This window comes from Mus caroli, unplaced genomic scaffold, assembly GCF_978045245.1.
Source record: "Mus caroli unplaced genomic scaffold, Mus_caroli_1 scaffold_12, whole genome shotgun sequence".
NCBI classification, from domain to species: Eukaryota; Metazoa; Chordata; class Mammalia; order Rodentia; family Muridae; genus Mus; species Mus caroli.
The window spans coordinates 66,188,622-66,215,686 of NW_028227267.1; the positions used below are offsets into that span (position 1 = coordinate 66,188,622).

Below are 27,065 nucleotides of genomic sequence, written 5' to 3' on the forward strand. Positions count from 1 at the left end.
CACCAGGACTGCTAAGCCAAATGGCAGTTGCCTTATTCCTCTCCCTAGGTTCTCCCCCTCTCCACCTCCAAAGACCCCATCTCTCTCACTGATCTTTGGAATTTCTGATTCTGACCTTCTTACTCTCCTTTTCCTGTCTGAGAGGTCGCAGGTCCCCGGTGATCTGTACACTGCAGCTTTACTAAGGGGAATCACAACTACCTCCCTTGAGAACTACAAACCAAGAGCATTCCATCCTCCTGTTGGCCAGAGTACCAAGTTCCTAGTGGGATAGATAATGCCTCTTTCTACTCCCCAACCTAGGAGAAGGAATGAACCTCTGTCATAAGTGGATCCTGCAAAGTCAACTTGTCTGTGGCTGGAGTAACATTTTCCTGCCTTGGCTCAAAGCTGGCAGATGGCTAGGCTCTGAAAGATGGGCATATATTCTTGTATATCCCCTCACCCCCAAACATGTTAAGTGGAATATCCCTAAAAGAACTTGTTCTACCATGCACTCCCTGGATTCCCTTGGCATGTCCCTGGATTCTTGTAAACCTCGGTCTTGCGGATTCATTTCTATAGCTTTTATAGTAGTTTCATCGCTGGCTGTTTGGGGTCTTCTATTTCATGCCTCTCTTCAAGTCTCCATCTTTCCCTGGCAGTGCAGTGCCATCCCTCAGAAGGGCTTCACAGTTCATCCATTCATCTATTCACTTATAAAAACCTTATTAACCCATATAGAGTTCTTAGCTCTTGGAGAAGAAGGCAGCCACACTACGAAGACAAACGAGACATTGTCTCCACCTTCCAGGATTTACTGGAGACAGAGGGTAGGCAGACAGAGATAAGCAGATGATTTCAATAGATTGGGACTAGTGGTATCCAGGAGGGAGATACCAAAGTCAGAATCTAATAGGAGACAGGAAGGAAGTGATGGGGAAGTTGTGAAGGGGAGAGGAATTTCTAGAGGATCTTAGAGAGTCCCCATCTAAGTCTCGCATAGTAGAAAACCATATCCTACAGAGCATCTCCTACATGCCATATGTTGGGCTCGGCGGGTGCCACTTAAATGATCCCACTGCACTCCTGGGAGTGAGGAACTTCTGGGATCCTCACTTGGTGGCCTGTGGGTTGCTTGCTCTTTTTGTCCTTTTTTTTTCCCAAAGGAGGAAAAAAAGAAAGAAAGAAAAACTCCAGTGGCTCTGGGCTCCAGGATGGCAACACACAGCTTAGCATCTCTAGCGTATGGACAGTTGGCTTGTGGAGGTTGTCCAACCCAGATGACATGCCCCTATGTTACATTCTGGTTGCTTCTTCTAGCTACAGAGAAGACTTCTGGAGCTAGGAGAGGGCTGAGGAAGAACACACTGCCTTCAAATTTGTTTGGGACAAGTGGAACATCTCTCTGGGATGTGGAGGCCTCCTCCATGTGGGACCCAAGGAGGAGAGCTACTCAACCATTCAGGGACTGGACAAACCTCCCCTTCCCCTTTCCCAGCGCAGTCACTCCTTTGATCTTCCTCTGCTGCTGGTGATGAGATCAGGCCTCCCTACCAAAAGACAATACTGTTCCTTTGGAACCTGGTCTCTTCACTTGGCTTAGCCAGGATCCCCATCCATGATGCTAGCTGTTGATAGAGAAGATTTGCTGTAATGTAAGATTACAAAAACAACTCTCCTGGTCCAGAAGGCGGAAGACCATTGGGAGAGGCAAATAGGAACACTTCTCTTGCTGTGGGTGAATATTTTAGAAGCCAGGTCTAACTTTAAGCAGGTCAGGTAAACAAGCCACATAGGCTCCAGATGGCTCAGAGGTGACAAACCTGGGAACAATCTTGCTTCTCTGTGGAAATGTATCTTCTGGGTGTTAGGGCACCGAAATTTCCATCCAATGAGAAGGTGTTTCGTGTAACAGGCCTGCACCTCTGAGCTCCACTGCCTCGGGAGCTAGGAAACCTGGCTTCTCCTCCTGGCTCAGACACTGGGGCAAAGATATATGACATTTGCAGAGTCACAGTCCTCTGGGTCTTGAAGGCCTCATCGGAAAAGCTACCATAACAATTGACCCGTCAACTGACCTGCAAGTCCTAGGATGTTCACACCATACACAAGGCCCCCCTTTCTATCTCACATCTAGGGCTAAACTTGGGCTCAGAAACATTAGGCAAGGCTCAAACTCAATACCCCTCTTCCCTCTGCTCTGAAACACCACTCTGCCCTCTGTGAATGGCTTGAGGGCTTCCCTGGCTTCCTGGGGCTTTGAGTTCTGGCATACAGCTACCTGACTTTGGATCCTTTGGGCCTAAGGCAGTGTTCTAGTCTGTACTTGCTTCTTGGAATGTGTTTATAACCCCCCTTTTCACTTATATTTTCTTGAAAATATATAGAAACTGACATGGAGTTATAATCCCTAACCTGTGGTCACATTCAAACCCAGGTGAGAAATGCTTAATAATGCCCTGTTCAGATTTGCCTCAGAAGGGCCCCAAAAGCAACTTCTACTCTGATGACGCAGCAGGGATCTGGAAGGCTCACCTCTATCTCAGAGCCACTGTTTGCTCCCTACTGCTGAAAGCCCTCTGAGTTCGTTGTTAACCCCCAACCAACCACCAAAGACTGCCTCTCGCAAAGGTCTGAGAACCTCAATACTTCTCATCCCCAAAGTCCAAGTGTGCTCCTCCCAGAGGCGGCTGCCAGAAGCCAGTGGTCCCTCCCTGCTGGCACACCCTCATGCCCTTATCTCCAGCATCAGCCATTTATTCCATCCATACTGTGGCGTCTGCTGGGTTACTCAACATCCCTAGGTCAAGCCAGTGTCGGACAGGTTGAGTCATTACCTCCTTCTCCTCCCAGCCCTCCCAGGTCCCAGGGTTGGGCTGGTTCAGCAGGCTTCCACCTTCTGTGTCTTCTGCTTCTAAGCTTGGGAGCCTCCCAGGACCAGAGTCTCTTCCTGACAGTCAGCCTCATTTGGTTTTTCCTGGAACGGCAGCTTTCACCATTCAGACCACTTGACAACACACCTGAATTTGTTCTCCCTCAGTCTCCTCACTCACCTCTTTCTTTGACAAGTCATGGAAACTTGGAGCTAGCCATAAACCTCAGCCTCGGATGACACATCTATAAAATGGGGATAATAGTACTTTTGCCTCGGGGCAGGACACGGGGTCAGTTTAGTTCCCAGGACCTTCTTGCCACTCTCATATGCTTGCTAATTTCGGTTTGGGCATCCTTCCCTCTTGCTCTAAGAATACTTTATCCATCATCACTTAAGAGTCCTAGTTCAATGCATCTTTTTTTGTTTGTTTTTGTTTTCTTTTGTTTCATTTCGTTTAGTTTGATACAGGGTTTCTTTGTGTATGCCCGGCTGTCCTGAAACTTATTCTGTAGACCAGGCTAGCCTCGAACTCTAAGATCTGCCTGCCTGTTCCTCCTGAGTGCTGGAATTAATGGTGTGCACCACTACACCAGGCTTCAACGCATCTTTCTTATCCATGCTGCAAACCCCTCCTTTCCATTCACATCCTATTCTCAGGATCCCTGTAGGAATCTCAGCAAGTGTGACACCCACCAAACAATCCTTCAAACAAAGCTCCCACAGATCCTGGGCCCTACTTCCTTCTCCACACAGCCCTGGCCTGACTAGGGAACACACACAGATTAGACAGAAAAGCCCAAATCCCTTTTGGGGACAAGGGACTAGGCTCTGCCGTCTGTTCACACAGAGCCTTGGAGATGGCAAGGCCCTCGGCAATGCCCTCTGCGTGAATCTCAGGCTTACGCAGCAGCCCCCATCTTTGCTCACACCCTGCACACACATGCACTCAGCAGCTCCCGTTTTTCCTCCCCCTCTCTCCTCTCTCTCTGCACTGTGCCTCCAAGACACACCCTCCCAACCCACCAATCCCACCTCTGCCACTGTGCTCTCACAAGCCTCAGCTCCAGAACCTGGGCTGGCTTCCTCCACCCCCCAAAAGGGTGGGCCCCTGGAGGCCCCCCAAACAAACATGCCTCTTTCTCTGACATCCCTTATAGGCTTTCCCCATACCTGTCTACTGCAGCCCCTCACCTCCCTTTTTTGAATGGGGGGGGGGGAAGCAGCCTAAAGCCCCCACAACCCAGCCACCTCTCCCCAGCATCTGGTGAGAGGGACAAGAGGAAGGAAGAACTGTGGGTTCTTTTCCACGAGACTCCTAGATTTTGTACCAAAATGCAGGGTGTGCTCCTGTTTGCATTTTTTTTCTTTCCTTTCTGAAAATAACCATGAAACTATCATTTCCTCCCACTGCCTTTTCCCTATCTTATTTGGATTAGCAGGGCTGCAAGGAGAGGTGGTTTGGAGCCACCGACAGCCTCCTGCTTTGGCCTTGGTCTCCCAAACTTACGGGTAGTACTTGAGGAGGTGCACCTGTTAGGTAGAGTCCTGGGGGGTAGAAGGGAAAGAATACAGCCACCAGTCTCCATGGGTCTCTGCTACCCTTGAAATGGTTTGAGGGACCAGAGTCAGTCCTGCCTGGTCTCCAGCTTGCCGAGTATAAAGACAGCCCCTGGCCTGGTTGTCTGCAACTGGTTTGAGGTCATGGGGTCCAACGGTTGAGGCCCTCCCTTGGAATATAGGCCAGGAAACTGATACAGATGCAGGCTCTTCTAACTAGAGGGGTTGATGTGTAGGAATCTGTGCTTATGTCGGGAGAAGTGGGGGGGGGGGTTGTATCATGAAGGGGCTTCTCTTTTTCATTTTTTTGTCTGTCCTAGCATCTCCTGTGTACCGCCATGCTAGAAATCCATGTTGTTCATCAAGAAGCAGGTCTCAAAAGAAGCCAGCTTCAGGAAGGGTCCCCAAAGGAACCTCACTAGCGTCACCTAATTGCCTCCAAGGCCTGAACCTCACTGGGCTCTCCCGAGTCCCCTGTACTCGATGTAGAGGTGCAAGTGGGCAGAATTTCAGTCCTCTCTGCCAGATTAGGGAAACTGAGGTATAAGGACAGGGACAGGCACGTTTTGCAGAGGGTAGAACAAATAAAAATGGAGGGGTGACATGCCAGGCCTCCCTGCCTTAAGCACCCTCCTACAAGATGCTCTATCCAACATGCTGTGGCCCCAGCCACCACCCCATCCCCTGGCATCCCTGATGCCTGTAGCTTAGTGGCGTTTGCCTCAGTCTAAAGGAATGCTGAGAAAGGTGTCTTGGAGCTGGGCAGTTGCAGTCCCACACAAGACCACGAGTGGCTGAGACTGAGAGAGAGGACTGCTTGAAGACTGGAGCATCTTGGACTGGTCCTCCCAAAGTGGAGGACTCGGAGTCCACAGCTCCCTCCTCATCCTAGCTTGGACTCTCTCCCTCCAAGCTACATCTCTTCCATGGGGAAGATTGGTACGGGTCTAGGGGGTCACATCCGGCCTGACTCAGTGGTATTACTGGCCACTGATTTAGAGGACTGCGCCCTTTTCCACGTGTCCTTCATCCAAGGCACAACTTTTCCATTTTGATCAGACTGAGTAGCCCTGTCCAGTTACTCAGAGCCAGCCTGCTTCATTGAAACCTTGTCCCTTTCTCTGATAGTTCTAGACCACCCAAAACACCGAGGCCCTGAGATGACATTCGTCCCTACCTCCACAGCCTTTCCCGACACACCTACACCCTGCCCCTTCCTCTCTAGCAAGACCCCTCTCCTCCCTCCCACTCCCAGCACCAGGCTGGGTTGCTGCGCTATTTGAGGCCCTGTTGGCCCTGTGGTGTAATCAGTGTCCGGGGATAATTGCCACCTGTCCTGCCAGTGTCTGGGGGCTGTCTCGTCCACAGCAACAGCAGGCAGACATGGGGCAGCCAGGCCTGCAGCAAGGTCAAGTTAGGCCAGTCCTGCCCACACCCTGATCAGCTTGCCACGGAGGGTGGGGTGGGGGGACCTGCAAGGATTCCCTAGGAAATCTACACGCCTCTGGGAGTTGGGCTCACCCGGAACATCCAATGGCTTCATCTGAGGGGGAACGGGGCCCTAGTCAGGGACAGAAGTCTCAGAACTAATCCACTCCACCATTATCAGCTCAAAACACGAGCTGTCTTCTGATATCAGGGAACTCCATCTTCAAGCTGGCCAATGGGAGGTACAGCCACCAAGCAAGAGGGACTTTACCTTGTCAGCCCACCTCCATCAGGACACTAGCAAGGCTCAGTGTTTGAGAGGGAATCTTCCATCAATGCCATTGGCTATTTCTTTTGTAACCCAAGGTAACTTAGTCAGTGCATATCCTCTTGGTCAAGTCTATAGCCTTAGATAACCAATTTAATCTCAGTTCCCCCATCTTTATAAAAAGGGAATAGAAGAAACGCATTGCTGAACCGCTATGCAAAGTATATTATCTAATATATAGAGAATGACTTGGTTGCCTGCTGCTACCAAGACTCCCCAATGGTAATTATGGTTATTGGGAACTGTAGAAGGCACAGCAAGGGTGCAAAGCTTCCATATACCAGTCTAAAGACACTCGGAAAAGCAAAACCAGGAGAGATTCCTAGACACTGCCTGGTAACACAGTGGTTCTCAACCAGTGGGTCCTGACGCCTCTGCAGGTCAAACAACCCTTTCACAGGGGCCGCACATCAGGTATCTCACATATCAGATATTTACATAACAGTAATAAACATAACAGTAGCAAAACTACAGTTATAAAGTAGCAGCAAAGATAATTTTATGGCTGGGGGGCAGGGTGGTGGTCACTGGAACATGAGGAATTATATAAAATGGTCGCAGCCTTAGAACGGTTGAGAATCACTGTTCTAAGAAAACCTGCTTCTGTCTCTTTCAACCCTATTCATTCCAAAGCAGTGCCTTGTAAGTTCTGGAGGCCAGAGAATACCTAACACTTGTGGATGTTAAACGTCCAAAACCGAATCCGTATTTGCAATGACTGTGTAACGGAAACCCTGCTCCTGGGGGAAGTTGAATGAACGCCCTGTTTCTGCCTTTTCCAGTATTTTTAGCATTTAAAATGGTGTGTAGCCAAGTGTTTAAAATTCTTCACACAAGTGTCCACGGCCCTACTATGTGAACGGCCATTCAGAACCACTTCTTTTCAGAATGGGAGAAATGGGCTACATTCCCAAAGTCAGCCCTTACCACAAGGCCCAAAGCTTCTCCCCTGGACCAATAGGCCAGAGCAGGAGAATGTCCTAGCCCTGTAGCTTCTCAGCAACAAGGCAGGGGCAGAAAAAAGTTCAGGTAAAATCAGCCAAACACAGTAGATACTGCTCCTTGGGGGGGGGGGGCTTGCTGCTGGCCCAGAGAATAGTATGTGAGTGCTGCCTCTTCCAACAGCAAATTCCAGCTCCGGATGAAGGCCTCAGGGCCCCACCCAGGGACAGTTAGTCTTACTGTGTGTCACCTTAACAGCATTCCCACCAGGGGCCCCACCTCAGAAGTCCTGTCTTTATTGGTTTACCTCCAGCTTCCATTCCCAATATACACTGGACCTACCTGGGGAAGTAGGCCTCTCAGGGCCAGCTGGCCATGGTTTAATACCCTCCAGATAGTTGTGTACAATGAGAACCTACAGCTGTAGGTTGAGCCCTACCTCAGGGGTCTCCCCTGCTTTCATCTGGCACCTCTCACCCCAGTGCCTGGGGATCATCCAGAAGCGATTGTTTTGCTCCTGATCTCTCTCTCTCTCTCTCTCTCTCTCTCTCTCTCTCTCTCTCTCTCTCTCTCTCTCTCTCTCTCTCTCTCTCCCTCTCTCTCTGTCCTCTCTCTCCTCTCTCTCCTCTCTCCTCTCCTCCCGTCTCTTCCCCTCCCCTTCTCCTCCCCTCCCCCTCTCCCTCTCTCTTTCCTCTCTCTCACTCACTCACTCATCTCTTCCCTAGGCCTGTGAGCTAATTGGAGAGAAGGAGGGGGAGGAGGGGGACGCTGCTCGCCTTCCCCGTTATCTGCAGCAATCCTGGGTGACTAATGCTCCCAGTTGGTGAAAAGGCAGTGTAATCAAAACACTTTTTTTTTAGTCCTTAAACTTAGTCATTCTTCCAGAGTGGAGGAAGGGGGGGGGGGAGCCCACAGCAAAGCACCATGAAATGCAAGCTGAGAGGCTCCCACTGCTGGGTGGAATCAAAGCATTGGCTGGGGGGGGGGGCTTCCTGCAGATCTAAAGTCTGCAGCCCTACTCCTTGGTACCCTGGCTAAACTTCCTCTGCACTCTTGTTTGCCCTGGCTTCCCTTGACATCTGGGTTATGGGCTCCCTGAAGGTCTTCCAGGCTGAGTCAGGAGGTGCCCTTTGCTCTCACCCTACCAGGTGCTGCCATCTGCTGGTGCCAGCTTGCCAAAGGGCAGGAAGCATATTAAAGTGGTCTTTGTTAGGGGCTCGCCCTTCAGTACTGACGCTCCTTCTGGCTCCAAATGCAAGTCTGAGAGCCCATTGTACCTTGACAGAGCTAAAGACAGTCAGAGGTGGTAAGAACTTTGGAATTCATTAAGGAGAGGTGGTATGCTCAAGTGGTTAAAGAAGCAGAAACAGAGCTAGCTAGGATGCCCAGGTTGGAATTCTCCTTCATCACTCCATGGCTGTGCTTCATACCTGTAAGATGACAACAGTGACAGCATCACCTACCTCACAGCATTGTTATATATTGGTCACCTAGAATAATATATGGCATGGCTTGCATAGTTGATTATTAACTATTTGTCAAAATAACAAAATAAGACAGCACACATACCATCTTAACCCCTTTGCTCATTCATAGCAGACATTACTAATCCATCACAGTATGTCTTCACCAGACTCACAGAGTGAGTCCCCAGAATCCTCAATATAGTATTCAAGGCAGCTAATAATAAACAGTCAAAATTGGCATATGGAGTGATACTCATTTGTCAAACCTGATTTAGACTGGAGTCTTTACATTGTGGTCAAGGAAGATAAAGCCCATTGGAAGAAATAAGTAGCTCTCAACCCCTTGGAAGCAGAGCCAAGGCCTAGTGGGTATTCCTAGTCCATATTGTTGCTTGTCAGCCTGGCTTCAGATATGACCCTTCACCCTGACTTTTAAGTAGTCAATGTGGGCTTCCCATCCTCCACAAATTTTTACTCTGGCACCTTTGTCTTCTGCTACCTTTTCTTGCCATTCCATGCCCTTGGCTCTTGAGTTCTCAGGGAACCCTGATTTAGTGGTACCCTTCTAAGCAAGTGAAAAGCATGGTGAAGCAAGACGAGGAATCCATGGAGAACATTGAAGGTCTGAATCTTGGTCTATTTCAGGAGCCTCTTGAGGCTTCCTGAAAGAGTTAGCCAGCCCTAAACTTCATATGGGAAAGGCTGGGACAAAGCAAGATGTAACATATTCTGAGATAAGGCCCCATGGGGAGCATTTGTGCATACGTTTCTGAGTTAAAGACTCTGGGGAAGAGGTCAGGGGAACAGTAGATCAGTTCTTCAATAGCTTTGTTCATCATATAGACCTCTGCCATCTGCCATCTGGGGAAGAAGCAATGGTTACTAACTAGGCTTGCAGTTGGGAGCATCACCTCTACCTGAAGCCCTTCCAACTCCCAGCTTCTACTTCTAAACTGACCCTGCTCCTTTCCATCCCCAAAGAGGCAGGATCAACCCACATTGTACTGCCCTTTGGTTATAGAAAGGCAAGACATAGCTTCCACTCCTGCAGACCATGTATGCTAGATGCGTACATGCTACCTCACAGGGAAGTTCACAGAGAGAAGCTTCAAGGTATACACAACAGGAAGAAGCCTGACTGTCCACCCTAAACCTAAGGCCCTATTTGCTGAAAGAAAGAAAGGCTATGCTAAGCTCAGAGACCTCCAGACACTTCCCAGATAAACCCTAAGAAGCCAGCATTCTCCCCAGTATCCTAGAAGACCTTGCTGATTATGTTAAAGTCTGAGGTGGGCAATAAACAAACAGCCCCAGTTAGGCCTCAGTTCTCCCTGAAGATTCAGATTTAGCTTCACCCTCAGACATCAACAATTGCTCAGACCTGCTCGTTTCTCTGGGCTTGCCTTTCTGTTCCAAGGTCTTTCTTCTCTGTCCCATTTCCCAAGAGCCTCTAGATCAGTGGTTCTCAAGCTATGATGGGTTGTGACCCGTTTACAGGTCCTGCACATCAGACATTCACATTACAATTCATAACAGTAGCAAAATTACAGTTTTAAAATAGCAACAAAGATAATTTTATGGCTGGGGTCCACCACAATGTGAGGAACTATATTAAAGGGTCGAAGCTCTAGGGAGGTTGAGAACTAATATAACAGTGCACTTGGAAATTGACTGAGGGGGGATTCATCAGCAGTATTATCCATCCCCACTTCTGATAGATGGGGAGTCAAGGCCCAGAGAAGGGACATGACTTTTGTGAAATTGATCATGCTGTCAAAGACAGGACTAGAGCCCTGAGTTCTTCTCTTGGTCCAGATCTCATCCATTCTTGTCCTGCAAAATGTGTCAGCTACTCCAACCAACAGCCCCCAAACAGACTTCTCTCGATATACACAGTCCTAGGCTAAAACTTTTGAAACTATTGATCACCACAGATGATGTCTGAGAGAGGCTGAGTATGGGGCAGAGGAAATGGGGCAGAGCCATCCACAGGTGCTGGAACACCAAGAGACTCACAATCACGCACTGACTGTTTCCATTCATCTCACCCCATACAAACCTGCAAGACTCTCCTGACCCACGCTCTCTGTCTCAGCTGTTCGTCAAGGATTCTGGGTCTTCTATTCTCTTCAAGACCACTCCTTTGCTCCTGCTTACTTATTTCCTGAAGAAATAGCATGGCGATGGTCTGTGACATGTCTTGAGGGAGCCACCTCCTATTGGAAAGCCTTTTTAAAACTAAAAGCCATCCCTTGTTCCTCCTCCTCTGAGCCTCTGAGCCCTGGGAATTTGGGACACGTTGTATATACCTCTGCTCTAGGTCATAGGGATTTAGCTGCTCCCCAGGCTGTGCCTACACCCCTCCAGGTCCATTTGAAGAAAGCGACCTCTCCTGACCTAGAGAGGTCAGGAGAGAGGATTGGAATGGTTCTCTCTGCTTGAGTTTCTGGCTTCTAAAGCAGGAACTTGGGCAGAGAAACTCAGTTCAGCATAGAACTCTAGGTAGTTTGTGGTACACTGGGGCTCTGAATTCTGAGGCCCAATGCAAGCTGTTTCCTTAGATCTTATTCTTCTAAAACCCCATGCACAGCTCCAGGGGCCCCTAACAGCCTGTCCAGCAACTTGTTAGGATTTTTCCTAACATTGCTGTGGCATTCTACTCCTGTTGTTGCTGTTGTTTTGTTTGCTAGGCTTTGGTGTATTGTTTTCTCTTAAGACTGGATTGATTGTGAAGCCCAGATGGGCCATGTTGTCAACATTAGCCTCGAACTCATGACCTCTCCCTGCCTCAACCTCCAGAATTCGGGGATTGCAGATACCTGTCTGTCATCACACCGGGCTCTCTGAGTCTTCCCTCATTGAGTAGCTTCACAGACTAGTCCACCCTGAAAAGCACTTAACTCTGTTTCCATTTGAACCCCGAACCTTCTTGAAGAGGGGGGAGGGGACCCTTGTTGTAACAGGTGATGTAGGTGAGACTTGCAACATTTTCAATAGTGTGTAGAGCAAAGCGCAAGCTTCCCGTCTACTGTGTCTCCTCTAGCTCCTTCCCCACGACAGTCGCCGCTTGTGTCTCCGAGTTACAAACCCCATATCAGACAGAAACTACAGTGGCGAGGCCGTAATGGGTTCTACGCACAGAGCCTTAGAGCAGGGCCGGAGCGCAACCACGTCCCGCAAGAAAACTCCGCCTCAAACACAAGAGAACAAAGTGTTAACGCGTGGGCCCGCCTACCTCCCGCCTCTTCCGGGCAAAAGGGGGCGTGCCCCGCATCACTTCCTGGAGACTGGCCGAATCCGGAAGTGATCCTGGAGAACCTACTTTTCTACCGAGGACCCCCGGCAGTCGGCGTGGGTTTAGGACCATGAGCTGGTGAGTGAGGCCCGGTGGCGTCGGCTGGAGCCAGGGAGGCCCGACAGCCCTGCTCCTAAGCGGTTCCGGGAGCCTCCTCGGTGCTCTCCCGGAGGCTCCATCTCTCGGCCAGACTCCCGAGGAGGATCCCTTAGCCTGGGACCCGCGTCTGATCCCTGTTGCCTGCCTTTTCTCCCATCGCATTTCCTTTCAGCTCCTTGGCGTAAGGAGTCCCTCTTCCCTCTTCTCTCAGCTATCCATTGAGGTGGAGTCAGTGTCCTCCTTCGCTCCCGTGGGTATCTGTACACCGCGCTTATCGGCTCCGGAGCTGTGTTGCTCACTGAGGCAGACTAGGCACAGTTCCTGTGACCAAAATCCAGCTGCTTTCAGACAACTGGAATAGCATCACCTAACAGTGCCTCAAAAAACGAAATTCATTTTAAAAATGTAAAAGTTGATTCTCACATGGAAAGGATCAGAATTACACCACACACACACACATTTAATGTGTGATTGGATTGTTTGAATCTTTCCAGGGCTGTGACCCCACTGCCCTCTCTCTAAGATAGACATAGCTTAAACTTTATGGGGATCGTCAAACCAAGGAGCCATAGAGCTGGAATGTCACAGCTGCAGGTGGTGGGGAGCTCACAGTGGATACTTCCTGTTTGTGATTAGCCTATTGTGGAAGGTCCTCTTTCCCCAAAAGCTGGTCCTTAATTGTTGCTATGGGGTTTTTGTTTTTACGTGCAGATGAAAAGTCATAAATTTTCTGTCTTCCTAGGGCTTCTTTAAAGGCAGTCAGTGTCTTTACCATTAGGCCCAAGAGCCTGTGTGCCCATGGTCCCCACTCTCACAAACTCCTAACTGTTTACAATGCATTTGTATGAATAAATTGGCCTCCAAAGAAGTATGAGATTAATCAGCCCTCTTTAGATCCCATGGTGCATTAATGTAGGGGGCTGGACTTGCTCAGAGCCCAGTCTGTTATGCAAAATAAGTGCATGATAATCAGCTATGAATGAATGAAATTAGCTAGACACCCTCTGAGAAGGCTTTCACACTTGACCACCAGTGGAGACCAAGCTTTAGCCACAAGCAGCTAATGTCAGTCAATGTCAAGGATAGCTTTCTAATGTACAGTGTAAACCACTTCTGCCCCTTCCTCCACCTGCTTCTCAGACTGAGGTTAATTGGTGGACAAATGTCAGACAGCTGGAGAAGCAGGGAACGGACCTCCCCACCCCCACCCTCCCCCCCATCCCCGAGAAGCTCTAATAAGCCTCAGCAGGAGATACTCATTTCCCCTTAACCTCTTCCTCCAAGAGGCCCACAGAAAGCTGGAACCCCTAAAAGCTAACTTCCCCATCTTGTTACAGCTTAGCTAGTGACAGGTCCAGGGGCACTTCCTCAGTTCCCCTTGCTAAAGGGAAATCTCCTAAAGCAGAGTCATTTCTTTTAAGCATCAGTCTGTGTACCTCCAGCTTCATGATGCTAGAAGTCATCTTGGTTTATGCACCTTGAATCTTTGAATCTCTCTTGCCTAATTTTTTAAAATAAAAATGAGAAAGTATAGGTGCTTTCTGTGTAGACTGACATTTCTATTTAAAAAAAAAAAAAAAATAGGTGGAACAGAGGCCACTAGAGGTGTCGGTTCTCTGGATGGGCTGAGGCAAGTTGTTTCCATCTGTCTTTCAGAAAGATTCCCCTCCCTCCTCCTCTTCTTCCTCCTCTTCTTCCTTCTCCTCCTCCTCTTCCTCTTCCTCTTCTTCCTTCTCCTCCTCCTCTTCCTCTTCTTCCTTCTCCTCCTCCTCTTCCTCCTCTTCTTCCTTCTCCTCCTCCTCTTCTTCTTCCTCCTCTTCTTCCTTCTCCTCCTCCTCCTCTTCTTCTTCTTCCTCTTCTTCCTTCTCCTCCTCCTCTTCCTCCTCCTTGAAAACTAGCATTTTTTTTTCAAACCATTTTCCAACAAAGCCCATCAGGTTGGAGAGACTTGGAATTGGCAGCCACTAACAGGGCTGAGGTTGTCATGAACTACTTGGCCAGTACAAGCACATCTTAGTGCCTCTTTGGACGGAGGGTCACAACCAAAAGCATGGCTTTGTCCCTGAAGGAAGAGATCCTTTTCTCTTCCTGCTTCAAGGGCTTCTACGTCATCTCTTGTGTGGACCCTGACCCTCTCTCCCAGAGAGGGGACCAACGCCCGTGCCTGGGCACACAATCGCACTCAGTTCCTAGCTCAATGGCTGGCAGGGGAATGAGAGTTGGGTCCTCTGACTCACTCGCAGCGTGGTTTTCCTGCTCCCAGAATGAATCCATCCATTCATCTGAGATTGGAATTTTCACTAGGGGAAGAGACCAGAGTGACGTAGAGCCATCATGGGAGGCTGATGCCCAAGGTCAAGTTCACCAAGTACATGGACTAGGCCAAGCCTAGTTAAATAAGGCCTGAGGCTGCCGTGGTCCGTTGTGCCCAAAGGGTATCCATTGTTCTGGACTAGGCTGTCCTTTCAAAATGTCACAGTGAGAAATGTCCAATATTGATGCCCTTTGCACACTGTGGACTTTGCAGGAAGAGTAAGAGGTCTTTGTTTGTTTCTTTCACTGTGCAGGCAGCCTGCATAACCCCTGTTTATTTAGTGAGTACCTGCACTACCAGCCACCCACCTACCCATTAGCCTTCCAGCGAGGCAACTCAGTGGTCTGCCCGATTTGGAAGGAAGCATTGGATATTTGCCTCTCAGAGCACTAGTCCACCTCTTGGCCCCAAATCAAATGCTCCCCACTTTGTCCTCATCCCTGCTCCACCTGTTTCTGCATAACCGTGTATTCAGTGCAGTATGTTGTGAAAATGAACTACAACTAGCGTTAGGTAATTGCTGGGTATGGTGGCACACACCTTTAATTCTAGCACGGGGGATCAAGGCCAAACTGGTCTACAAAGTAACTTCCAGACCAATCAGAGATACACAGTGAAACCTTGTATCAAAAACAAAGAAGAACAGTGACTTTAATCTCCACTGTCTCAAAGAATTCTAGCTTTCCCTGGATCCATGTACCTCCATAGTCTGAGGTTTAAATGACAGGACAGGGGTGGGGTGCTGAGGTGTCATTTGAGAAGGAAAAGAATTAAAGGTAATAGAGATAACGTTGGACTAGGAAACCGAGTACTCCACTCAAGTCCATGTTCTGTTGCTCACAGGGTGGCTGGTCAGCCTTCCCAGGTCTTGTTTTCTCCCTCTGTAACATGGACTAGATAATCTCAGAAGATACCCTGCCACAGAAGTCAGCTGGTCCACGTGAAGACTGTGTGCCCTTTTCTGACATTTAGGCTTTCTCTCACTCACAATCTTCTTAAATATTGATATTCCTCAGAGTGTGCAGTGTTTGAAAGATGAACAACTGATACCCCACAGGTAGGGTATCTGGTAAGTTAGGTGTCTTCACCTTATGGCCTTTTTCAGTTCTGATTTTTATGGAGCTGTACGGTGTGACACACAAAGATGATATTCAACTGATATTTGTTGATTAAATGCTGTTAAACATTACAAAGGTACTGAATGCTAAGGGACATTTGGAAGGCTGCAAGAGTCAACACTTGCCTTTAGCAAGTGCCTGGAAAGTACTGGAAATGCATGTCAGGATGATGTCAGGAATGATTCCAAGCAGATTTTAATTTAACTTTGACCTAGCAAGTGCCTACTGTTTCCATGGAGAACTGAGAATGAGATGCAGGTGAAAAGAAGCATGTGGGAAAAGTGATTAGAAAGAGTGCATGGTGGGGTCTGTACGGCCAGTCGGCAGGGAGGCCAGTCGGCAGGGAGGCCAGCACAGTACATACTGGCCAGGCAGAAGCTCTATGGTTAGGCCTTGGCACTCAGCTTTGGAGCCACTTTTTGTACTGTTGTCAGTGCCCTGCTGAGGAGTTGAAATTGAGCCTGGCCTTTGGAAAATTAAGGGCTTTTAAGCAAAGAGGTACTATAGCAAAAGCAGTGATTTAAATTATTGTGGCTGTGGCCTGCAAAGCTTTGAAAGGAGAAAGAATATAGTCATGAAAGCCATCTTAGATGATAGCTTCCCAATAGTTTTATTACAATTTGTGTGTGTGTGTGTGTGTGTGTGTGTGCATGCACCAGAGGTCAATCTTGTTTCTCAGGTGGCCCCCACCTTGTTTTTTGAGACAGGGTCTCAGAATACATGTATATTATATTATCTACATATATAAATAATGTAATATGTATATATAATATATGCATATGTGTATATAATATATGTATGTATTATGTCACAATTTAAATTGATCTATATGACCTGGGTTAGAACCCAGTACCCAAAAAGAATTGCAGTTTGAAAACTGACTGTGCAGGAGTATGCTTTCAAATATTCAATCTACACACTAGCACTTGTCACTTCAGCAGTGTGAATATGATGTTTATTTGTCTGATTTAGATATGTTGATAAAAATACAATTTTTAATTATATTTTAATTAATTAAAATTAATGAGTGGGTGCTGGGGATGTAAATCAGTGAGTGGTAGAACACTTGCTTAGCATGGCAAAGGCTGTAGGTTCAATTCCCAATACCAAAGAGAGGCAGAGACGGCAGGTTTCAGGCAAACAGGCCAGTGTCATCTCACAGCCAGCATAGGGGCAAGAAGTATCAGAGGGGAGGAGACATGGGAACCCACTGGGGTGCTGAGGGCTGGAGGGGCAGATTGGGCTCTGTGGATCTGAGACAGTGGAGCCATAGCAGCCCAGATGAACCATATGCCAGAAAGCCAGCTTTGTCACTGTGGATGTCCAGCAGCTATGATACATACACACACACACACACACACATACACACACACACACACACACAGAGAGAGAGAGAGAGAGAGAGAGAGAGAGAGAGAGAGAAGTGACATATTAAATGAGCTATGTAGCTAGGCATAATGGCATGTACCTGTAATCCCAACACTTGGAATACTGAGGCAGGAGCATCATGAGTTTGATGGTAACCTGGACTACAGAAGTCTGCATGTGGACATGAGCGAGCCTCGGAAGTCTACAGCTGAGTGTGAAAGCTGGTATCTCAGTGACATTGTGCTGAGTGTGAAAGCTGGTGTCTCAGTGACATTGTGCATTGTGCTGAGTGTAAAAGCCATATCTCAGTGACATTGTGCTGAGTGTGAAAGCTGGTATCTCAGTGCTGCTCAGGTAAAGGCTAGACCCAGGAAAATGACTCTAGGGTTTGCTTATGGACACGTGTAGTGAAAATATGAGGAGAATAAGAAATCAACCGATGGTGATGGCACACGCCTTTAATCCCAGTGCTCCGGAGGCAGAAGCGGGGGTGTGGTGGGGGGGAGTGTCTCTGTGAGTTAGAGGCCAGCCTGGTCTACAGAGCAAGTTCCAGGGCAGCCAGGACTACACAGAGAAATTCTGGGGGGTGGGGAGGAGGAAGGGAGGGAGGTGAGTCCTAGGATAACAAAAGGGACAGGAGTCAGGCTTGGGGCTCCAGCAGCATCTGTAAAGTTGGACACCCACCCTCTCCTGTCTTCGGGTCTTGCTGATGGATTAGGATGAGAGTAGACGGTCACCCATCTGTCAAGCACGAGAAGGTTCTCAGAAGTCATCACCAAGCACCTTGAATTTCCTATCTACTCTTTTCCTGGCTTTTAAACACCTGCCAGCCTCCAAGCTGCTAGCACAAATCCTCACACTGTTTAGGGAGAAATCCCCTCTGTGTTGTAAACTGGGGTGGAGCTTGGCCCTGGATGTGGTACAGTCTGCTATAGGACAGCCACTTGCTTCAAGAACAGCACAGAAGTCTTCTGTCCACCCCCCACCACCACCCCCTGCCTCCCTGTGTAACTTCTATCACTTTTCAGCTCTCCCTCTAGGCCTCAGTTTGGTCTTCATCACAGTACCACTGCCACCACCATCACAGCAAAACTCTCCAGACCTAACTTAGCGCATGTCAGGAGCTGTTTCAAGCATTAGACTTCCTTAACACCTCAGCAGCCTCTAGGCTAAGAGGACATTTACCCTGTTTTATAGGTAAGGAGACTGAGGAAGTTGAGGGGACTTGTGTGAATGTCACAGATGGTGGTGAGCACAGCCAGGATCCGAACCCCAGCGTTCTGACACCTGACCTCCCCCAGTGCCATCCCTGTGAAATACAGGGTATATCAGAAGTATCTCACACAGAGTCTGGCCATAGTAGATGCTTAATAAATGCTCACTTTCATTCAGCGGCACCCTTATTTACGTGACCTAACACCATGTGGTTCACTTTGTCTCCCTTTCAGAGGACAGCTTGGGGGACAGCGGGAAGGAGGGATCACAGATGAGCCGGTGGATTGTCCTGGTCCCACATACAAGGTGGCCAAGTCACAGAGTCATGCTTTTTATTTTTAATTATTCACACACCCTCTTCAAATGAATGGCAGGTCAGGGGTCGTGTTCCAAGCTCTCTGGCTTAGGATGCACTTAATTCATGTCAAGCCAGGGCAGGAGGCAGTGGTCATAGGTAACTGAGATGAGTGATTTCAGCCCTGGTCATTACCCTCTAAGGATGTCTGTCCTTCCCTTTCTCAGGCTGACCTTTCTCTGGCCTTCAGCATAGCAGCTAGAAAAGGGATCCACTGAGCACCTGTTCAGCAGGGCCGCATGACTCTATAAACCCTGCCTGGCTGTGACCCTGGCCTTGGGCTTCTACTTGTATGATTGTCAAAGTGGCAGGCCCTGTGGGCCTTAGACCAGAGCAGGCAGGACTCCAAAGACAGTGACTGGAGGATGGGGGCAGGGCCAGTCCTAGGCTGGAGAAGCTGCTGTCTCCCGCCCACCTTCCTCTCCTCTCCTGCCGAGACAGTGACTCAGGCCCAGACCACTCCCTGGGGAGCCAGGGTTTCAGCCACTATCAACCACCGCCCACTCCCCCCGCTCAGACCTCCTTCCCTCTCACCCCCACCCCAGCTCTGGGAGTCTCTTGCCCAGCTGGAGATATCCAGAGACACAGAAAGGGGGAGCCTAAATCATTCTGGGGTTCTCTCTACCCACAGACCTAGATTCCTATTTACCAGAAACATATTTTGGGAAGGCAGGTGAAGCCGAGAGCTGGCGTACAGAGCTTTGAACTCCCAGCCATTGTGTATGTGAGTGCAGGGGATGCTCCCAAGAAGGCAGGACTTGAGTGATGTGCTGGGGTGACTCAGGGGATCCCCACCCAGCCACCATCTGGGTCAGCCTCTTATCTCTGTCCCTGCAGTAGGGGCGGGTGAGGAAACAAAAGATTGAGAAACCTAGCAAATTGAGAATGCAAATAGCCGATTTGTAAATAGATGTTACACAAGAGCAGGAACTTTTTTGGAAGGTTTTACTGAGACAGACAGAATTAGCCAACTGCCATCATGCTGCTAATAGAGATATTTACTGTTTGAAAGGAGTATATTTGTAGCTTCGGAGAACATCCTGTTGACTTTTCTTTATTGTGAAAAAAAAAAAAATAGAATCCTTTCCCTTCTGTACACACGGAACTTGTTTTTTGTTTTCTTTCTTTCTGAGGTGAGGAATGTTGGAGGTTGAGGGCTGTTTTCACCATTTTGTTACTGAGACCAAAATATCCCTTCCCCTGACCTCTGGTGCTTATGTTTATAGAGTGACCAGCAGAACTGAGAAGTGCCCACTGGTTGAGAGAGGGAATATAAACCTCTTGATTGCTTCCAGAACATTGCTTCTGGGTAGCAAACCCTATTTTCTCTCTGGGCTACTGCTTGTCCCTCGAGTCCCCGGTTGGGGGTGGGGGCGCAGGATAAAAGCCGGGTCAGGAGAGACAACTCACATGCTGCCACCTCCCAGAGTAGCAGCTTCTCCTAGCCTGACTTCCACTGGGAAGGACGGAGAACAGAGAGCCTGGCGAAATGTGGCGAGCCAACAGCTTCTTTCCTCTTGTCCCCCTCCTTGCCACCTCCCTCTGCCCACTGAGAGTATGTCCCATATCAGTGCCAAGGAGCAGCCCATCTGCCCCTGGTTTTTAGTTATTTCCTGGGCACAACAGGGTTATATAAAAAATTAACCCAAAAGACTCGCCTCCCTTCATAGTAGCCTCAAAAGCTCTTTAGCATAAATTGCCTTGGGGACTGGAGAGATGGCTCAGTCATTAAGAGCAACTGCTGCTCTTGCAGAGGAACTGAGTTCAATTCCCAGTACTGGAATGATGCCTAACCACCATCTGTAGCATGACTTCCAGATATCTGACACTGTCTTCGGGTTTCTACAGGCACATTTTACACATATATACATACATACAGGCATAGTATTCATACACATAAAAATGATAACTTCTCTGGTAACTTCTCCAGACAGAGGCCACATCTGATCTGCAGCTGTTGGCATTCCTTGTCAGTTTACTTTGATCAGACATCAGATTAGGAACCCAAAGGCTATTACCTTTTTGTTTTTTATATACCTTTGTCTAAGAGGGGGTGAGGGTAGGGGTGGGGGAAGGGCTTGCTTGTGTATTTTTCAGGAATCCTAAATCATAGTATAATATAGTATTCTGCAGGACCTGAGTGTGGAACAGGACATTCTTTTTGCTCATTCACTTCATCATTCATCACTGTGGATGACAGAAAAGGTCCATGACATCATGGCACAGGTTTTCTTTGTTTGTCACAAAAGGTGGCCCTTAGTAAGGATGCAGTAAACATTTACTGGAAGGCTGACAACGTTGCACTGTACCTAAAACAGTACCTGCCAGGGTTGCAAAGAAGAAAAGCATTCAGTCTTTGTCCCTGATAAGCTACATATCATGATCGGAAAGCAAGATGTAAACACATAGAAGTCAATTAACCTGCACCTTTTACCAAGCAGAACGCTTCAGTAATGATAGGATAGTTCAATATTAGGAAATATGTTTCCTCACTTTATCACAGTGCTACATCATGGGAGAGTAAATGGCTCACCCAGATGCGTGCTGCCAAGACATTGACTTGCCAAAAATGCGGTCTTTGTGTCTTTTAGTAATCTAGGAACAGAAAGCTACTTCCTTCCTGTTCGCAGGCTTTTCTGGCTGAAGTCAGTGATTCCCTTCATATTTCTTAGTGAAAGAGAAAATGCAAAGCCATCTTATTCTTTGTTTGTTTGTTTGAGACAGGGTTTATCTGTATAGCCCTGGCTGTCCTGGAACTCACTCTGTAGACCAGGCTGGCCTCAAACTCAGAAATCCACCTGCCTCTGCCTCCCAAGTGCTAGGATTAAAGGAGTGTGCCACCACGCCCGGATTAAGCCATCTTATTCTTTAAAAAAAAAAAAAAAAAAGACTTTCTAGTTAACCCAGTAACTAGATAAGAAGAAAGCATAGGTTCAAGTATTTGTAAAGACAAGGAACATTTTATCATTATTTTCCTGTATCTATTTGGAAACCCTAATTAGTCTCCCTTCTGCAGTTGAATTTCTAAAGGTTAAGTATGTAGGTATGGTAGTGTGGGGGCTATTAGAAGGTAAATATATCCAGCAAGATAAAATGAAAAAGAATCCCATTTCATGGGATTAAAATAATTAATAACTGCTATGGAACATTCCTAAGACATATAGAGCTAAAAATTTTACATTTAAATATTACTTTGGGCTCTTAATAGCAAACAAAATAAATTTAGAGGCCCTATTTAAAAAAGAAAGGAGGAAGGCTGGAGAGATGGCTCAGTGGGTAAGGACACTGACTGCTCTTCCGAAGGTCCTGAGTTCAAATCCCACCAACCACATGGTGGCTCACAACAACCCATAGTAAAATCTTGACGCCCTCTTCTGGTGCATCTGAGGACAGCCACACTTATGTATAATAATAAATAAATCTTTAAAAAAAATCAAGTCTTATGACTAAAGGACACAAGAAAAAGACTTGAATGAGCAGATGGAAATATTACCACCCTAGGTGTAAACTTAGGTGTCTGTGGATGTAGGATCTTCACACACTTAAAGTATGATGCATCTCTAATGATATTAAATATATATTTATAGGGCTTTAGTGTGGAGGGAGGACACAGCAGATGATTCATCTTGAATAATAAAACAAAAATAGTTCTAAATATTACCTGGAAAGTCATGCAATGAAAAGGGATTAATTTTACTGGATGTTAAAATTTTTACTTATTTGTGAAACAGTAGGAATATTTAACACCAATATATGATTTTTCTCAAAGATATTTTTTAAGTCATGCCTGGTGGTGCATGCCTGTAATTTCAGCACTTAGGAGGCTGAGGCAAGAGGATTGCTGTGAATTTAATGTCAGCTTGTATTATAGAATCAGTTACAGGCTAATGAAAGCTACAGAGTAAGAACCTATCATTAAACAACAACAACAAAACAACAAAACCCACATAAACATACACCAAAAAAAAAAAAAAAGATTGTATAGTTCATGTTCACGTGTGTGTTTTTTGACAGTGCCAGGACAACCTCAGCTGCTGTCCCCAGGAGCTATGTGCCTTGTGTGCCTTGCTTTTAAGGTAGGATCTCACCAGCCTGGGACTCCAAGTAGGCTGCCTGTCTCCAGCTCTGGGATCATAAATTATAAGTATGTGCCAGCACACCTAGCTTTATAAAAAAGATCAAGTTTAATTCCTGTTAAAGCAACTCTGTAGCTACACACTTTAAATAAATTCTAAGTGAATACAAGATATAAGAATAAAAACAAAAGAAAAACAAACACTAAAATCCATATGGAAAGAAAGGGGACACAGGATCATCAAATCAGTCTTAAGCAACTTCCCAGTCTTAAAGCTCACTCCAAAGCCACAGGGAGAGAGATGGGGTGAACTGGCATGTAGATTAATGGAATGAAATTGAGGATCTGACACCGGAGTGTAAAGTGGCCTCTCACAACTCAACAGGACTAAAGAAAGTCCAGTGTGTGTTTCTCCAGTGGTACCCATGTAACCCATAAACACATGAAAGGGAGAAGATGTTCAACATCATGAGAAAGATGCAAATCCAAGCCACAGTGAACTTCCCTCACACCCACCTGCTGGAGGGGGAAACAGCTAGACCCTAAACTGGCACTGGGCAACCCCAAGAGCCATCATCCAAGTTTCTGCTGTGCCCTAGCAGAAGGATGAAGGGTCCCCTCCCTAAGAGAGCTCTATACTGGGGCACATACAGGTGGATTTACTCCGAGAACTAATGAAAACTTCACCTCAGGAACACCGACTTGCACAAACGCTGTCCAGCCCCGTTAGAAGGAACTGTAGCCTTGTGGTCCTGTTTTTCTAAACTGAAAGCATTTCTACCATAATTAATCTTTATTGTTTGCTTAGGCCTCTGTCTTCTCACTTTGTCTTGTTTTAACCCCCCATGCCACTCAGCTCTGACATAGTTGAGATTATACTGTCTAATTTGCCATTTGTAAAGGCATTTTTGGACATTTTTAATAAAACAAATGAAAAATGACTAGCTCTGAGTTTGAAGTATACCAAAAGTACTTCTGAAGTCGCCTTTCAATTTTTAAAGTAAAGGAGAAACTGAGGACCGAAACTCGCTGGTAGAATGCTTGCCTGGTGAGCCTGGGTTCAATCCCAGGCACTACAAAAAAAAAGGGGTAAAAATTGGATGTAACAACGAATGAATCAGAAATGATAAAGGTAAAGGAGCAATTACGTCAATTAAATAATACAACAGTATTTTCAGTTTATACCCAAAACTAGTCATCAGTAAGGAGACTAAATCAGTTTTAAATATTAATGATAATTGTTTGAGAATCCATTTGGTAAACAGGAAGGAGTCACTGGACCACATGGATAAGACAGAAATTTCTGGCGGATTGATCGTGAAAGACCCAACAAAGATAACAGAGCTCATGATGTGTCTCCTACAAGGACATCAGTGACAGAATGGTGACTGTCACTCCCTCCAAGAGCATGAGATAAACCACTCTACAAGAAATCTTGCACTATGCACTGGAGTCTTACAGTTTATTTACAAAAGAAATGTGGGATTTGGTTAGCAGGGAGACACTGTTTATTTCTAAATTGTAAGTAGTAGAACACTAATTCAGCTAACTCTGTGAGAGGAGAAACCTGAATTTACTTTTCCCTTGAGAAAATGATACTGACTCTGGCACGTGAAGAGACAAAGACCGAACAGCCAGGAGAGGGAATAAAGACACAGAAGTGTGCAAGCAGATGAGTAAGAAAGATGCAGGTTATCCTCGATTTTCCGTTCCATTTGTTTACTTCCAATTTTTATCTTTGAAGCCTTTTTTTATACTTAAGTTTTCACTTTCACATCTATTTATATTTTTTTTCTTTTAAAGGGGATGCAAAATTCTATATTCACTGGCCAGCAAATCCCTAACATCTCTGAGAGATTGAACATAGTCAAGGGAAAGAGGACCACAGTAAAGTCAGGAGGGTGAAATGCATGTCCACAGCCAAGTGCCAAGACATGCCCCTCCCTGCCTGCCAGCACACATGGGCACACACACCCTGCTCCACCCACCAGCTTCCCAGAATGCTGAGCAGGGTCGCCTTTATTCCCAGTGAGGAGACGTGTGGGCTCTTCCCTTCCCAGGAGAAAAAAAAAACTACATGTCAAGAAGATCCCCACAAAAATGTTAGTCAGATGGCTCTTCATGATTAACCAACATCCTATGCACCTCAGAATTCTCTTTTGTCCCCAAGTCATACATGTGAGGCTTCCAAGGAAGACGCGTCAGACCAGTCCATAAAGACTAGAAAGAAAGAGACTGGAATGGGAGAAGAAACTTTAAGCTGCTACAGTCCATAGAAAGATGAGCCAACTGGAAAATCAAAACAACACCACAAAAGAAAGTCAAAAAGTCAAGCTCTGAGATTAAAAATACGCTAGTGGGGAAAATACAGAAGAAAACCTGGGATTTGGCCTCAGCACTGAGGTGGTGGTGGTAGCCACATGTTTTATAAGTTGTCATTATTATTAACAATTGGGTTTCTTTTTGCAAAACACACTGAATTAAAACCATGTCCCTGGGACTAAAGTCATTAAATAAAACCTGATAGCAGAAATGCACAAATGTAGAAAAGCAGAGCAATCATAAACCGAGAGGAATCAGCAAGATTGAGGCAGGTACCAGACAATGGAGGGAAGTCAACGCCAATCACATCTTAGAGATTGCCAGCTGCCCAGTGAGAAGCCAGCCCAACAGCTGAAAACAGACCATGGCAAACCCACCATCCTTTGGACTTGCAAAAAGAAAATGAAAAAAATGGACCACATAAAAAGGGCAGAAATCAGGGTGGCTTCAGATTTCACAGAGACTTCATACTTACTGGGATGTTGGAAGATGAAAAAGTAATACATTTGAAATTCAAAAAGAAATTTTGTCCAGGCATGTGACAAACCTGTAATCCCAGACTCAGGATGAGGCAAGAGGGTCATACCTGGGAAAACAGAGAAACCCTGACTTCAAACACTATATGGCGTGGTGGCGCACGCCTTTAATCCTAGCACTCAGGAGGCAGAGGCAGATGGATCTCTGAGTTCGGGGCCAACCTGATCTACAGAGTGAGTTCCAGGACAGCCAGAGCTACACAGAAACCCTGTCTCAGAAAACAGACAGACAGTACAATAGACACTGATGGCATGGCTCAGTGGGCAAAGGCTCCTACCTCCATGCCTGACAACCCGAGTTCCATCCCTGAGACCCACACAGTAGAAGGAGCTGACATAGCATTACATGTATGCACATACACAACAAGTAAATGTATAATATTTTCTTAAGTCAATGATGAAAACTATTGGCATATTACATAAGAATAAATAGTACTAAATGCTGGTGAGTGGGGGGTGGGGGGAGCCTGTATCCACTGCTGGTAGGAGTGTAAACTTGTACCACCACTGTGGAAATCAGTGTGGAGGTTCCTCAGGAAACTGAAAATAGAACTACCATATGAGTCAGCCACTGGCCTCTTGGGTCAGTGCACCAGAGCAATACCTGCACATCCGTGTTAATAGCTGTACTAGTCACAAAAACCAGGGCATGCTTTCAACCTGTGATTCTGTCAGCAAATAGATGGGGAGTGAGAACGTGGAGCATAGGCACAGGGAGGGTTTTTGCGGCCATAAAGAAAAATGAAATCATGACATCTGTAGGGGGAAAAATGGTTGCAACTGGAAATCATTATGTTAAATAAAATAAGCCAGACTCCAAAAGACAAATCCCATGTGTGTTTTTCCTCTTGCAGAAGCTAAATTTAAAAGGGTGTGTTTGTGTCACACAATTAGAAAAGGGATCATGAAAGGAAGAGAACTTAGGGGAAGTGGGAAATTGAGTGGAGTGCTGGGATCCACATACCAGGAAAGCTAAAGCAAGCCTGGCGGGACGCACGGAACGGCTGGGAGCAGGGGAAGGTATTTCTTTCCAGATGGGTGACGATGCTGTAAGGAAGCCCATTACTTTGCTAAATTAGTAAATTTTTAAATACTAGACTTAAAAATTATGTGTTCATATCGAAACGTTCATGTTATGGACATTTTCTTTTCAAAGGTGATTATCAGTACATGTGTGGATAGATACATACACGTGTGCAGATGCATTTCTGGAGCAGTAACTCAGCAGCTTGCTGCTCGGTCTTGCCTCTACAGTGTGTGAGTGAGCGCTCAGTTGTTGTATTCTTCATCATTTGTATTTTTCCATGTCTTCTAAGGTTCTAACACTAATCAGGGGGTGTTTTTGCAGTTAAGAAAAAAAAAATAAAAAAACCCTGAAGGGTTGGGTTTTTCTGTTTGTTTGGTTTCTTGGTTTTTTTGGTTACTTGAAGAATTACAGCAAGTGCAAAGAGGAAAGAAGACAGGAGCCACATTCTCTCCCCCAGGACTGACACTGCTAGCACATTTGCCTCAGCTGTTTTTCTTTCAGCCCATGTTTTACATAATTAATACTACTGAAACAGTAACCTTGGGTGGAGATAATGGCTGGCAGGGGGTCTTTTTTTTCTTATTTCTCACCCTTTTCTTGAAACTTTTCAAAGAAACCATTCTAAGTAAGCAAAGCTTTAGACTTAAGGCGGGAAGTGGGAGGCTCCATTCGGGTGTAGCTGTGTGATCCAAGTAGTGCTGACTACTTAAACTTGGGGTGGGAAATAAGGAGTATAGATTCAGAGAAAGTAGAAAATGGCCAT

General features: G+C 46.6%; 1 protein-coding gene across 1 annotated transcript in view; it reads left to right on the forward strand.

Annotated features, from left to right (window-relative positions):
- Positions 1–11,853: 11,853 nt before the first annotated feature.
- Bin3 (bridging integrator 3) overlaps positions 11,854–27,065 on the forward strand; it is a 38,611-nt gene continuing 23,399 nt past the window's right edge. Inside the window, exon 1 of the mRNA XM_021181193.3 lies at positions 11,854–11,951. Coding sequence (XP_021036852.1) covers positions 11,944–11,951 — 8 coding nt within the window. The 5' untranslated portion in view covers positions 11,854–11,943. The remainder of the gene's footprint in view (positions 11,952–27,065) is intronic.